Source organism: Alligator mississippiensis, chromosome 8, assembly GCF_030867095.1.
Source record: "Alligator mississippiensis isolate rAllMis1 chromosome 8, rAllMis1, whole genome shotgun sequence".
NCBI lineage: Eukaryota > Metazoa > Chordata > Crocodylia > Alligatoridae > Alligator > Alligator mississippiensis.
The window spans coordinates 35,201,503-35,214,407 of NC_081831.1; the positions used below are offsets into that span (position 1 = coordinate 35,201,503).

At 45.6% G+C, this 12,905-nt stretch overlaps 1 protein-coding gene across 1 annotated transcript; it reads left to right on the forward strand.

The window, feature by feature from the left end:
• Positions 1 to 1,096: 1,096 nt before the first annotated feature.
• Positions 1,097 to 12,616, forward strand: GLOD5 (glyoxalase domain containing 5). Its single transcript, XM_006261105.4, has 4 exons — positions 1,097 to 1,168; positions 4,758 to 4,922; positions 6,696 to 6,851; positions 7,292 to 12,616. Exons 2-4 carry the CDS (start codon positions 4,782 to 4,784, stop codon positions 7,436 to 7,438), a joined length of 444 nt encoding a protein of 147 aa, XP_006261167.3. The 5' UTR covers positions 1,097 to 1,168; positions 4,758 to 4,781; the 3' UTR covers positions 7,439 to 12,616.
• The last annotated feature ends 289 nt before the right edge of the window (positions 12,617 to 12,905 follow it).

Sequence of the window (12,905 nt, forward strand, 5' to 3'; positions counted from 1 at the left end):
ACCCGTCCACCACCACTCTCTGGATGCAGCCCTCTAGCTAATTTGGACCCATCTGACTGCGTAGGCATCGACGCCACAGTTTCCTAATTTTTTGATGAGAATGGGGTGAGAGTCAGTGTCGAAGGCCTTCCTAAAGTCCAGAAAAACTGCGTCCACCGCGACACCTGCATCCAAGGATTTTGTGACCTGGTTGTAGGCCACCAGGTCTGACAGGACCTGCCCCTAATGAACCCATGTTGGTTTCCCCTAAGCATAATCTCCCCTGCTGGTCCCTCATAGATGTGCTCCTGGATAATTTTCTCAAAGAGCTTCCCCAGGACCAAGGTAAGACTAATGGGCCTATAGTTTCCTGGGTCCTCCTTCCTCCCTTTTTTGAAAATGGGGACCACATTGGCCCTTTTCCAATCCTCTGGCACCTCTCCAGAGCACCACAAGTGCTCATAGAGCTGGGCCAGGGCTCCCTCAATGTCTTCTGCCAATTCCCTCAGCACCCTTGGTGGAGATCATCTAGACCCACCAATTTGAAGATGCCCAGTCCCACCAGAAGTTCCCTGACCAGGTCCTCACTGACCCTGGCCCCGGCTGTGCCTCTCCTGAGTTGGTCCGGGATTCCAGTGAGGGGAATGTCCTGGTCCCTGCTCAGAAAAATGGAGGCAAAGAATTTGTTGAAGAGGTCAGCTTTATCACCTGGTGCAACCACCAGATTGCCAAGCGTGTCCTGCAAAGGCCCCACGTTACCCAGTGCCTTCTTTTTACTCCCTATGTATTTAAAAAAAGGACTTCTTGTTGTCGTTAGTCTCGGTTCTGTTAGCAGAGGTGCCCTGCATCACCTACTCCAAAAAAGTGTTAATAAGAGGCAACAACCTCTGTATATGCTTTATTGAACAAGGATCCTTTATTCTTTAGCTGATAGGCAAGGCCTTGATCCTAAAAGCAGCTCCATGTCGAATGAATTCAAGGGCTCCATAGAGCTCAAGAATCTGTCTGTACAAAGCAGCTTGCAGTTTCAAGGCTTTGATTTCTTAGCATCATCTGCGCCCCGCCTCCCTCCCAACAAACTCTGCTCCCAGCACAGCTCAGCTCTGGGTCACAGGAAGTAGTTAGTTGCAGGAGGCGGCTTCTTCTTTTAGGCTGCTGTTTCAAGCTTGTCTGTCTTTGCTTCCTGCAGGTACTCAGACTTTCTTCACAAATTTCACTTCTACTCATTTATAGAAATGATACAGCGCTTAAATATTAACCCTAGAGCTAGAGGCCAGATCTGCAAATATTGGAAATGTTGATACTAGGCTAGAGAGTGAAACTGCATGGCAGGTTACAAAATGAAGGCTTTGTTTCTACATGGCAAACAGTGAAACTTCCTGAATGATTGTGTACCTGTAAATCAGCTCTTACAAATGTCAAAACACAAGCAATATGATAATGTGTGTGTTTTTTTTTTTTCTATTTAGTCCAGGAATGCATGGCACTTTGCAAGAGAGATGAGGCAGTCTGCAGATTAAGATGCATTTTGTTGGGTGCTGATGTTTGCTAGTATTTTCAAACACCAGCCTAAGAAAACCTGGGTAATTCTTAGTGGTATATATTTTTTTCTCTGTAGCTGGTGCAGACAGTAATTGTGCATCATATCTGGCTAATGGCATCCTGCATATGTTATATGAAATTTTCTTTGTGTTTCTGACTCTAAAGTCCTGGGGGTATCCCATTCCAGTTCCAAACCATGATAAGAAAGGGACATGTGCCAGTGTCTCTGCTCAAAGGTTTTACATTGAGCTCATTGAGCTTGCTGAGCTGGACTTTGGAATTTCAGTTTTCCTTCAACTTTGTCACTGCCAGAGGTGTGCTGCTGATAGTGCTGGAGTAGATGGGCCCCTGGAGTGTATAACCCCTGTACAATTTAACTCTGAAAAATGCTTCTGTACCTCTAGCCCAGAAGTTTAGTGAGTCCCATATAAATTTGATCACACTGTAGCCATAATCAATAATACTCCTACAGGAATTGCATCACCCACTATTAAGGCACAGAACCTTGATTTAAAGGAGAAAGGCCATTCAAGAAAGGAGCTGGATTGGAGCTTTTTCCTTCCTTTTTGTATCACTTCATGATGGAAAAGGCTGGAAGTCTTTTTTTTAAAAACCCTGCCTTTTTATTACAACTCTCAGGATGGTCGAGTGTACCATGCAGTGATGTTGCTGGATAACTTGTTGAGTGTTTCAGGGAAGTGGTTTGTGCCAGAAGTTGAGGCTTTTTCCCAAAGAGAATGTTTCCCAGCTATCCATGGGGTATTGGAGTGTAAAAAGCTGTAAACATGAATCCAGCACTTTGAACTTCCGCCAATGTGAGGAAGCTGTCAGTAAGTAACCGCACCTTGTCATGCATCTACAGATGCATCACAAACAGGTCCAGGGAGGTGATCCTTCTCCTCTATGCAGCATTGGTCAGGCCGCAGCTGGAGTACTGCATCCAGTTTTGGGCGCCATACTTCAAGAGGGATGTGGCTAGCATTGAGAGGGTCCAGAGGAGGGCTTCTTGCGTGGTCAGGGGGCAGCAGGTCAGGCCATACAAGGAGAGACTAGAGGGCCTGAACCTATGCAGCCTCCACAAGAGAAGGCTGAGGGAGGATCTGCTGGCCATCTACAAATGCACCAAGGGGGAATAGGAGATGCCCTGTTCCCCCAGGCACCACACGGGGTAACTAGGCATAACAGCCACAAGTTGATAGAGAGCAGGTTCAGGCTAGACATCAGGAGGTGTTACTTTACGGTTAGGGCGACTAGGACCTGGAACCAACTTCCAAGGTAAGCGGTGCTCACTTCTATTTTGGGGGTGTTTAAGAGGAGGCTGGATAGATACCTGACTGAGGTCATATGACCCCAGCATCCGTTCCTGCCCAAGGCAGGGGGTCAGACTTGATGATCTGTTTAGGTTCCTTCCGACCCTATCAACTATGAAGCTATGAATTAAAATAATTCCCCCTTTCACTGCGGAGGTTTTGCTTGCAAGCATCTTGATGGGCCAGACTTCCAGGTCTTTCAGTGGTCCATAGAGTCTCTGGGTTTTCTAGACAAATACTGATTATCTAAATGTCATATTAGTCAGAAAAAGAAACTAAATCTCCCCAGTACCAAACAGCAAGAGAGGGGATTAGGCCAAATCTATTCCTCCTCTGTAGAGTGACTCAATGGAGTTCCCGTTCCCTGGAGAAAAAACAAAAGATGTCATTGTAACTGAGTCAAGTAACACAAATCTGTTGTGACTGTGTGTTTATCTAAGTGCAATGGGGAGCCCAGTGCTGGAGGGACTGGGCTTTAGGAGCTGTCTCTTTGAAGCACTGGACTCCTTCTGCATGCAGATTTAATAGGGAATGTGTGAACTGACAGCTCCCTGGGAAAGAGCACAGTGTTCCCACACTCCCTCCCAGGGAGAGGCACTTAGTATAGAGGGCCCACCATATCCATACAGAGGGTGGCTCAGCCCCACCTGGCCAGCTCAGCTAGACAAATGCAAGGCAAGTGTGTGGGAGCAGGTTTCCATGGGGCTGAGCAAATAAGCAAAGCCATGAGTTGGGGAAAAGATTTTCTTCTTTGGAGCACTCTTTAAACACAGGCTTTTAAAGGCCTGAGGCAGGGGCTGCCATAGAAGTAGCCCAGCCCTGGGGTAGGAGAGGTTCCCAGCCTGGAGCCCAGGGGACTTTAGTTGAGATTAAGTGTTTTATTGCGCAGTTTTACTGCATGTAGACACGTGCTTACTGTACAGTAAACTAAGCTACTGCACAGTTAAACATTTCATGTAGATGTGCCCACAGAGCCATGGAAGTTAAATTAAAAACCTCAGTGATAACAGTCTGGCTTTAAACATCCCCTTGCAATGTATTATCACTATTAATCCCCTCAAATTACCTGATGGTATACTGGAGTAGAAGTCTAGAGGCTTCACATAGTTACAGCAGTACAGAATTTGGGGGCAATCCATTGGTTTCCATAGGTTTTGAATCGGTTTCCTTGGTCCTTATTTTACAGTAGTGTCTGAAGGCTGAACCAGGATGAGGTTACCATTTTATACCAACAGATATTCTGGCCTCTTCAAAGAAGAATCTAAACATCCCCCATTCCCAAGAAAGCTACAAGCTAGCTTTCTAGTCATGACAGGCCCTGTGGCAGTAACTTATAAATTTGCAGAAGACCTCATGGCTCAGTTTAGGATCAGGATCCTGTGATGTTAGAGGCTGTGTGTATATATAAAGCAAGATGCGGTTCCTTCCTCAAAAAATTGGCAAGTCAAGGCCCAGGGCTTGGGAAGGTCCTAATTGGTTTTCACTCACGACATGTGCAAGAGTCCACTCACACTAAGAGCAGAAGGGGCGGAAGTGGCAGGAGATGGAGACAGCCATGTATATTCCTTTCTTCAGCACGCATGTATATTTTCATTATTGCCATTAAAAGAGATAGCATAAATGTCATCTGTGCTGTCTGACCTTCCATTTAGTTGTCATTCATTAGCTGCTTCCTCTAGGGCCTGACCCAGAGGGTACTGACATCAGTGAAAGTCCTGTGGATTTCAGCATGCTTTGGATTGGGCCCTAAGGGCTGAGATGGGTTTCATGAAGAGACCTCATTTTTTCTATTCATTTCACCCATAGGCCCAAATAAAACCAAAGCTTGGTTCCCACTTCCATTTAATTCCCCCTGCATCTCACTGGTCAGCCCCATCAGGAGGTAACCCAGCTTGTCCCCACAAGTCATGTTTCCTTTTATTTTAGTCTCTGGCTGCTGACTCTCCAGTGATGTCCTGGCTGGACAAGGATAAGAGTCCACCCCCATGTCTCATCCAGAGACTGGACCACCTAGTGCTGACTGTGAAGAGCATTGAGGACACCGTAGCCTTTTATTCCAAAGTCCTGGGCATGGAAGTAGTCACCTTCAAGGTAACACAAGCAGCCAATGAGTCTGGGAGTCCTGAGAAGGGTTTATGCCCCATCAATCCATAAATGTGCCTGCAGACATTTCAAATTTAAAAAATGTCAGAGTGCTCTAGAGGTAAAGAGCTTATGGATCGATGGGGCATAAACCCTTCCATTTCAGGGAACAAGCACTAAACCTATATATTGGAGATCAGGAAGAAACTGCCTTTAAGAGTCAGTCCTCCCCTCCCTTCCTTCTGCAGGGTTTCTTTTTCCTTCTTTTTGTTCAGCAGGTGCTGACCATTGTTGGAGACCACACACTGAGCTAGCTGGACCAGAGCTCTGGCACTTCCTACAGTCCTCATCATTATACAGATGGGGAGAACTGGGATGCAGAGAGATGCCTTGCCAAGGGCTACTCATCACATCAGTGACAACACCAGGGCTGAAGCTCAGGACTCCCAGACTCAGATTTGATTGAAATGTTTGGAATTTAGATATTTCAGCAAAGTTTCAAGGGTCGACCACAAATAGATTTTCTTTGTTGACTAACCCACCTTCCCATGGCTGCTTGTAGGTTGGTTAGTTGAAAGGGCATGAGGGCTTCCAAAACTATGAGTAGAAGTTAGGTAAATGACTCCCATTTGTTTTCAATGGGTATTAGACTCTAAACAATCATTTGTGCTTTTGAAAATCTCCTCTCACATTTGTAAAGCTATAACAATGCCTAGAAATCTTAGCCCCACATCTTCCTGGGCTCTCTCCTAAGCCATATAATTGGGGCTGTTGCAGCTGTGAAGCAGGTACATTTGGGCAATGGGTAACATACACTGACCCTATGAGTCATGTAGGCATAAGATCCCAATTAAATAAAAATTACAATAGCAGAACTGAGTGCCGGTAGGTAGAAGATTTAGGAAGTTGCTATGAGAAGTGATGTCTCTTTACAGCACATAACATAGAGGAAGGAAACAGACTCAAAACAAATGAATCCCACAACCCAACCCATCTACGCTGCATGTGGCATTCTCCTTTCAGTGCAGAGAGGCCACCAAACACTTTGCATCCAAATGAAGACATGCGGTTTATATGAGCAACAAATGTCACAGGTAGAGCCATAACTGTGCACACAAGCCCTTTGTGCACCTACAAATTTGAGTTACTTTGCATGTAGTAGTTTTGGTTGTGCAAAAGCAGTCCTAGTGACACGATTATCTATTCCCGCCCCCCCCCCCCCCCAATTTCTGAATGGACTGTGATGAAAAAGTCCACTCTGCTGTTCTGCATTGTATTATGGATGGAAGAAGAGCCCACTGGGAAAAGTGGGAATGGATTCCCTGGAACCTGGGAGATCCTACCACTGAGACTGTGTGACCCTGAGTAACTGAGTTTCTTCCAGTCTAGAGAGGTTGTTAGTCATGTTAGTCTCAAATCAGGCCGAAGGCAGGGCAGACTGGCACCTCCAGAATAACTAATCAATAGGATCTATGGAAGAAGCATGCTCATTGCCAGTTCTGCCAGATGAGTTGCAATCTTCAATTCTTGTGATACCATCAACCCTAACAGTTTTTGATGTGCTGGACATGAAAGGAAGGAAAGGACTGTTCCACGTGTAGGACACAAGGGGGCAGCATCCATCACAGAAAATACACAGGGCACTTCATCTGATCCTGAGCAAGGAAGATCCTGCTTTGTCCCTGGAGCCATGAGCAGGGCTTTTCTATCCATCCTGGCATTCAGAAGAAGCGAAGACAAATATAACATGCTGTACTGATTCTTTCTTTCCATTGATAACAGGGAGACCGGAAAGCACTACAATTTGGCAACCAAAAGTTTAACCTCCATGAGGCTGGGAAGGAGTTTGAGCCCAAGGCCCGTAGTCCAGTTCCTGGTTCCACAGATGTCTGCCTGATCTCAGAGACCCCTCCAGACCAGCTGGTGGAGCACCTGAAGGTGAGGCAGGCAGTGTATCCCCCACATGGCGTTCTGTCTTAGGGGATGCTGTAGTGGCTTAGGGATAAACAAATCAGGAAAGGGGCTTAGCAGGGGAATGGAGCTAGTGAACAACCCTTTCATCTGTGGAGAACTGGTGCTTCATACTGCATCCTTTATGTGTAAGAATGAGGAGTGACTCTGTTAAGGTTAGTGGGGCCCAGCCAGGAGAAAACAGGTATAGGACAGAGGATACCCATATCCATGAAGCTAAACATGAGTACCCATCAAATGGAATGTCTTGCTTTGGTGCACTTTATATGACAAATACGCACCATGTTCTGTACATAGTGTATGACAGGTTCAGGAGCAGGAGGGCCTGAGTGTCAGGGCTCAGAAGCATCTGCAGCCAGGAGCCTTGTCAAATTACAACGAACATTAACAATTCTCTCTCCACCCAGGCCTGTGGTGTGACTATTGAAGAAGGCCCAGTGTCTAGAACTGGTGCCATTGGACCAATCACATCCATCTACTTCCGAGATCCTGATGAAAACCTCATTGAAGTTTCCAGTTACAACACAGACCTGGCTGCGGAGAAGAAAAAGTGAAATACTAGTTGACAACCTTTCTCTGCTTATCCCCTTCCTTGCTGATTTTTATGTAAGACAAATTAGCCATGATTTTACCTTTTTTTTTTTTTTTTTTTTGCAATTTTACTTAGATTTTTTGCAATATCTGGTAGATAGGGCAAACCTATGATTTTTTTGCAGATCCAGAACCAGCATCAGCTCATGTACAGGGTCTGTTCCATTGGAAGCTGTGATGTGTGCCAATTCAGAGAAATGTCCGATTTTGATCCCTCTGTTAATCAATAGGGGAACAACCCTGGATAGTGTTAGGAAGGACTCAGTGGCTAATGTCAGGAGTCCGCAGAAAATCCTTCAATGTCATTAAAAGGCATGGTAGAGATACATCTTGCAGAGTAACTAAATCAGAGATGTATCATCAGCCACTCCCTGCAATAAGCAGTGTGCATCAAGAATCAGCTCCGTCCAGTGTACCATGTTACTGAACTCATACAAGGGCTGTAGTGGTTGCTTTAATCTTCCCTTGCTCTGCCTTTCACTGGATGAGGGGCTTGAGCCAGAACATTAATGGGAACAACCTCAGCTTTGCAGGATTTTGAATCTGAGCCTAGATATGAATTTCTCAGCTGCACAGTTCCTCAAATCCTAAACTGTAGACCAAAACACTGCAGCCCAATCCTTTAACGTGGCTAACGCACAGCTAGCCTATACGTTCAGTCCCACCCATATTCATTCCACAACAGAACTATAGACAGTAGTTAGCTCTGCATTGCTTCTTGTACTAGGTAGATTTAAGCTAGGCTGGGGGGGGGGGAGGAGGGGGAGGATTTATCAACAGCATAGTCACACCTCTGATTGAACGTGCTTGTGTTCTCAAGCATATGTGCATGATTGTGTCTCCAGTTAGTAGCCAGGGACATCAACCACACAGGCAGACAAAGATCACAGTGGAACTGGAGTCTATTCAAGCCAGATCTGAATTTGGCTCACTGAGAACAGGTGTGTTGCTCTGCCCTTCCCTTGTTGGTCTCTCAGAATAGATCAGGCTGGGGAGAGGATGAGCCATAGTGAAGAACCTGGCCCAGCTCACCTCATTAAGAAAAAAAGCATCCGAGCAAATTTGCTCTAAGTGATATTGAGCTCACTGTGTTTGGACTGAGTTTGTAACAAGGTTCTTTCCTGACACATTACACAACAGTTCTGCATTTGGAGAGTCTGATCATCAGTGTTTTATGCCCCCCCCCCCCCCCCAACCTACAGAACTAGAGGAACTTCCTGTGCCTCATCAACAGAATTGCTTCCCTCTGGGAGTCACTTTCCATAACATCCCAATCCATAGAGATGCAGAGGTGCATGCAATAAGAGTTACTTGCCTAAATACCTTTGAGCCTGAGGACTTAATACAGTCTGCAAAGCTCTTATTGCTTGTGATGATTCATGAGAAGGTAAAAAATCCCTATCTTAACTCCCAGGCCATACTTACATGGACAAGAGAGGGCTGGGGTTGGGGAAGGGAGATTGTTTTATTTTCCCCCAACTAAGTAGTTTCACTCCATTGAAACCCTACCTTGGCCCTTGTCTTAAGTAGCTGAGAAGGGCCTTGTTGAAAAAAAAAAGAAATGGAAATGATCAGTATAAATAAACAAAAACTTTAAACATCCCCTCTCAGATCTTGAGACAATTCAGCTGTTAAAGAAGTGACCCTGCTTTTTATTAAGCATCATAGATAAAAATCCACAGAGTGGTTACACACTTTCTTCGGGTGGCCTTTCCCCTGCTTCCTCGGGCAGGGTCTTGTCTAGTTGTTCTGTGTTTGTACAGCAACCAACACAGTGCAGCTGTGCACCATACATGCTTCAAAACATTGTACTGCACTTGTGCAATAGAAATAGTAGTTAGTGAGGTTCAGACTGTAAGAAAATTGAAGTTTGAATCAACTGCTAAGGAGCAGTTTTTTTGTGTTCCTACTGCTGACTCCACAGACAGAGCTGGAAGTAGCAGTAACTGATGTGTTATCTACAGTTCAGTCCAAATCCACCATTGCTATACCCTCAAAGAAAGACCCAGCATATTAACTGGTCTCCCACTCTGGGCTGGGTGGGATTCAGATATGGAGGGTTCCACTCCATGGTCACTGGGTTAAATCCAGCCCCTGTTATTGAAAGTCAGAGCTTATCAGGAGTTGGTCTCAGATCAATCCTAGTGGATGCGCATGGATGCATAAACAGACCCTGAGGGAGGAAACCTTTGCTAAAGACTGCTTTATAGCACTGCCTACATACTCATCATCACTGCAAGATGAGGTAGGAGAGCCCACGCCCTGGGGAGATTATAGTTTAATAGGCATATTAAAACACACAGATCAGGGCTTTGAGTGAGTTTCAGCTGAGGCAGCCCTAGAGTGTGAGGGGAACTTAGGTTCTAGGGCCAAGAAGTAGAGATGGGTTCCAAGCAGAGTCACAAAGGAGGAGGGTGATGGATGGAAAAGCAGCAGCTTATTGTTCCAAATAAAACAGTATCTATTTAAAATATAAAGGCATGAAATTAGCCCTGGGAGAAGGAAGAATTGGGCAGAGCATAGCATATGAGAGCAAGTGTTGGGCTGGACAATTTACATCACCATTAACAGCTCAGCTGCCTTGACTCTCCTACTGACCAAACGTGAGCTATGGGTGGAAAGTAGAGGGGCACTGATACATCGGTCCAATATTGGATCAGCACCGATATAAAGAAAATTGTCTGTATCAGAAATCGACCTGATATAGCCAATAATTTGACCGATAAATGGCCCGTGTATGCATGTAGCTGCAGCACAGCACATAGGCAGCAAGGGGTACAGCCCAGAAGCTTGAAGAACTGCGTGCAGCTCATAAGTCTGGTGTGTGGTAGAAGGGGAGGAAGGAGGGGGAAGGGAAAAGGTGTGGGGGGACAAATCTACACATGCGCTACTGCGCAGGAACTAATCAGGTATAAATTTGATGCTTGCATGATTCAGGTATCAAATACATGCCCAAGCTGGCATAAGTCACCATATTTACTGCATAGTACAGGCATGCGCATGTAGATGAGCACCCGTACTGCTCAGTAATGTTTGGTTACTGCACAGTAATTTAGGTTACTGTGCAGTAAATGTGCACATGTAGATGCACCTAGTTTGTAGCAGTTTGGTCCAACTTGGCCTGCTTATTAGTCTCTGTGCCTGTGAGACTTAGCAGTGGAACAGTACTGGGCACTGTAGGTCAGGACTAAGGTATAGTGCAGTTTGAAGGATACAGTGGATGTGAGTTATAGCCATGTTTGAAGGATACAGCATTTAACTAGTCACAGTAGTCGTGCATTGGCAGAGCTGTGTGAGTGGGCACTCAGGACTGGAATCCCTGGGGATTCTGCAGGACAAGCTGGAGGGGCATCAGCAGAGCAGTGCGGGGGAGCCCAGCTCTGGAAGAGCAGAATGTACTGCTGGCCACTGCTGTGAGTGGGAGGCTCACACAGCCCTGCTCTGAGTGGTGTTTGACTCTGGTTGGCACCCATGGACCTTTTTCCATGAACATCAACTTGGCCCACAAATTTAGGAGACTGACTTACATCACAGCTGGATTAGTGTCACATTAAGAGGCACCATCTGACCCTCATGTGAGTTGTTGCCTGCATCCACATAGATATACATGGGTGGGTTTTCCTTCTAATTGTGTATCATTTATTGTTTTTATATAAAGTGATGACTAGCATGAGCTGAGGATATAACAATTTCTTCATTTGCCTATGGGAGCAGTTCTCACAATAGCCACAAGAGGGCAGCCTTGTTATCAACATGGGCACTAGTAGAAAGTACTTAAATGGGAATAACATCTATGATTGTATCTATTAAAAATCTTCTCTAAAATCTAAGCATAATTGTCAAAATCTTTAGATTTTTATTCCTGATGGTACTTATGGGAAAATCCTGAATTTATGAGGGTTGTGGAGAACAGAAGGTTTATTAAATCTGTTTCAGCTAAACACATCTGTTTTGTATACATGTAACTGCAGAGGAGGGTGCAAATTTCAGACAATTGGCTTTCACTGTGCTAAGCATTATTTTTCCAATGTCATCGATACATGGATTTTATGGACAGTTGGGACAGCTATAATATTGATACCTTGTTCTCACATAGCACTTTTTCACCAACAGACCTCAGAGCATTTCACAAAAGAAGCAGCATCATTATTCTCATTTTACAGATGGGAAACCGAGTCTCAGAAAGGAGAAGTGGCTTGCTAAAGGTCACCCAGCAGGCCAGCCAGGCCAGAGCCCTGATGCTCCAAGTCCCATTCCAGCATTCCATCTTCTAGACCGCTGGTTCTCAACCTTTTTTATACTGCAGACCGGCAAACTCACTCAAATAATTTTGGCAGACTGGGTATAGAAATAATCTAATTTACGTATTTAAATTGGTAGATATTTAAATATGTAAATTTGTAAATATTAAATTTGTACCCAGGTGCAGGTTGTGGCACTGCAGCTGCAGGCACTGGGGACCCTGCAGGGGAGGGGGCTGCACAGGTGGTGACCTGGGGGGATCCAGCTGGGGCTGACTGGGAAGAAGGACCTCTGCTGCCTTCCCTAGGAAAAAGCAGTAGAGCCCCTCCCCGCCCTCTGTCCCAGGCATTTCACCACCTGCATCTCCCCGCTCCCAGCCATGGGCAAGGCTGGGGGGTTCTGCCTGGTCTGGTGCAGGTCCCAGTACCTGCTGGGGAGGCAGTGCCTCACCGAGTGCAGCCATGGCGGTGGGAGTGGGACAGGGCACATGGAGCCAGCTGCCACCCTCCCAGGGCTGCCCCACTGCCCACCTTTAACCCCATATGACTGCCCTCGGCGGAAGCTGCTCACCCGGGTGGACAGACAGGGGTCCGAGCGGGGGGCTCATGCCGTAACCTGGCAGTCAACTCTTTGTAGCCTGGTACTGGGCTGTGGGCTGGTGGTTGAGAACCTCTGCTCTAGGCCACACCACTTCTTACACCAGTTGTTTTGTCTCATTTTTTGCATAACACAGACCATTAAAACTTACCTGACAGTTTCTTTCGTATCTTCTGTTTAAGTTAAAGCTTCTTTTAAAGAAAGCCATCCTATACTGATTTAATGACTGCAAGTGTTGGAAAATCCACCACAACCCTAGGGAAGTTGTTCTGCTAATTAAATATCATCATAATTACACCTTTGTACCTGACTTCTAGTCTGACATTTTTATCACTTCATCTTCTGGCTGTTAGTCTTTATTACACTGGGGTTTTTCCCTCATTGATAACTGTATTTTGCATTTTTTGTTACAGGTTAGTGTGTCTTTGTGGTTATAATCCGAACTGGCAGGTGCTATTGTTGTGCATAGGCATGTCCAGATGCACATCAGTTTTATATGAAAGAGAAAATTTTAAAAAAGACAAGCTTTTCTGATTGTAAGAAGTCATCCTATCTGCCAGAGTCCTTTGTGATTTGTCCTGCAAATCAGTT

Bases quoted from the DNA above. Each gene is read 5' to 3' on its own strand.
- GLOD5 (XM_006261105.4), top strand. From the start codon at position 4,782: ATGTCCTGGCTGGACAAGGATAAGAGTCCACCCCCATGTCTCATCCAG. The intron at 4,923-6,695 runs GTAACACAAGCA...CATTGATAACAG, and splicing joins TGGAAGTAGTCACCTTCAAG to GGAGACCGGAAAGCACTACA. The intron at 6,852-7,291 runs GTGAGGCAGGCA...CTCTCCACCCAG, and splicing joins AGCTGGTGGAGCACCTGAAG to GCCTGTGGTGTGACTATTGA.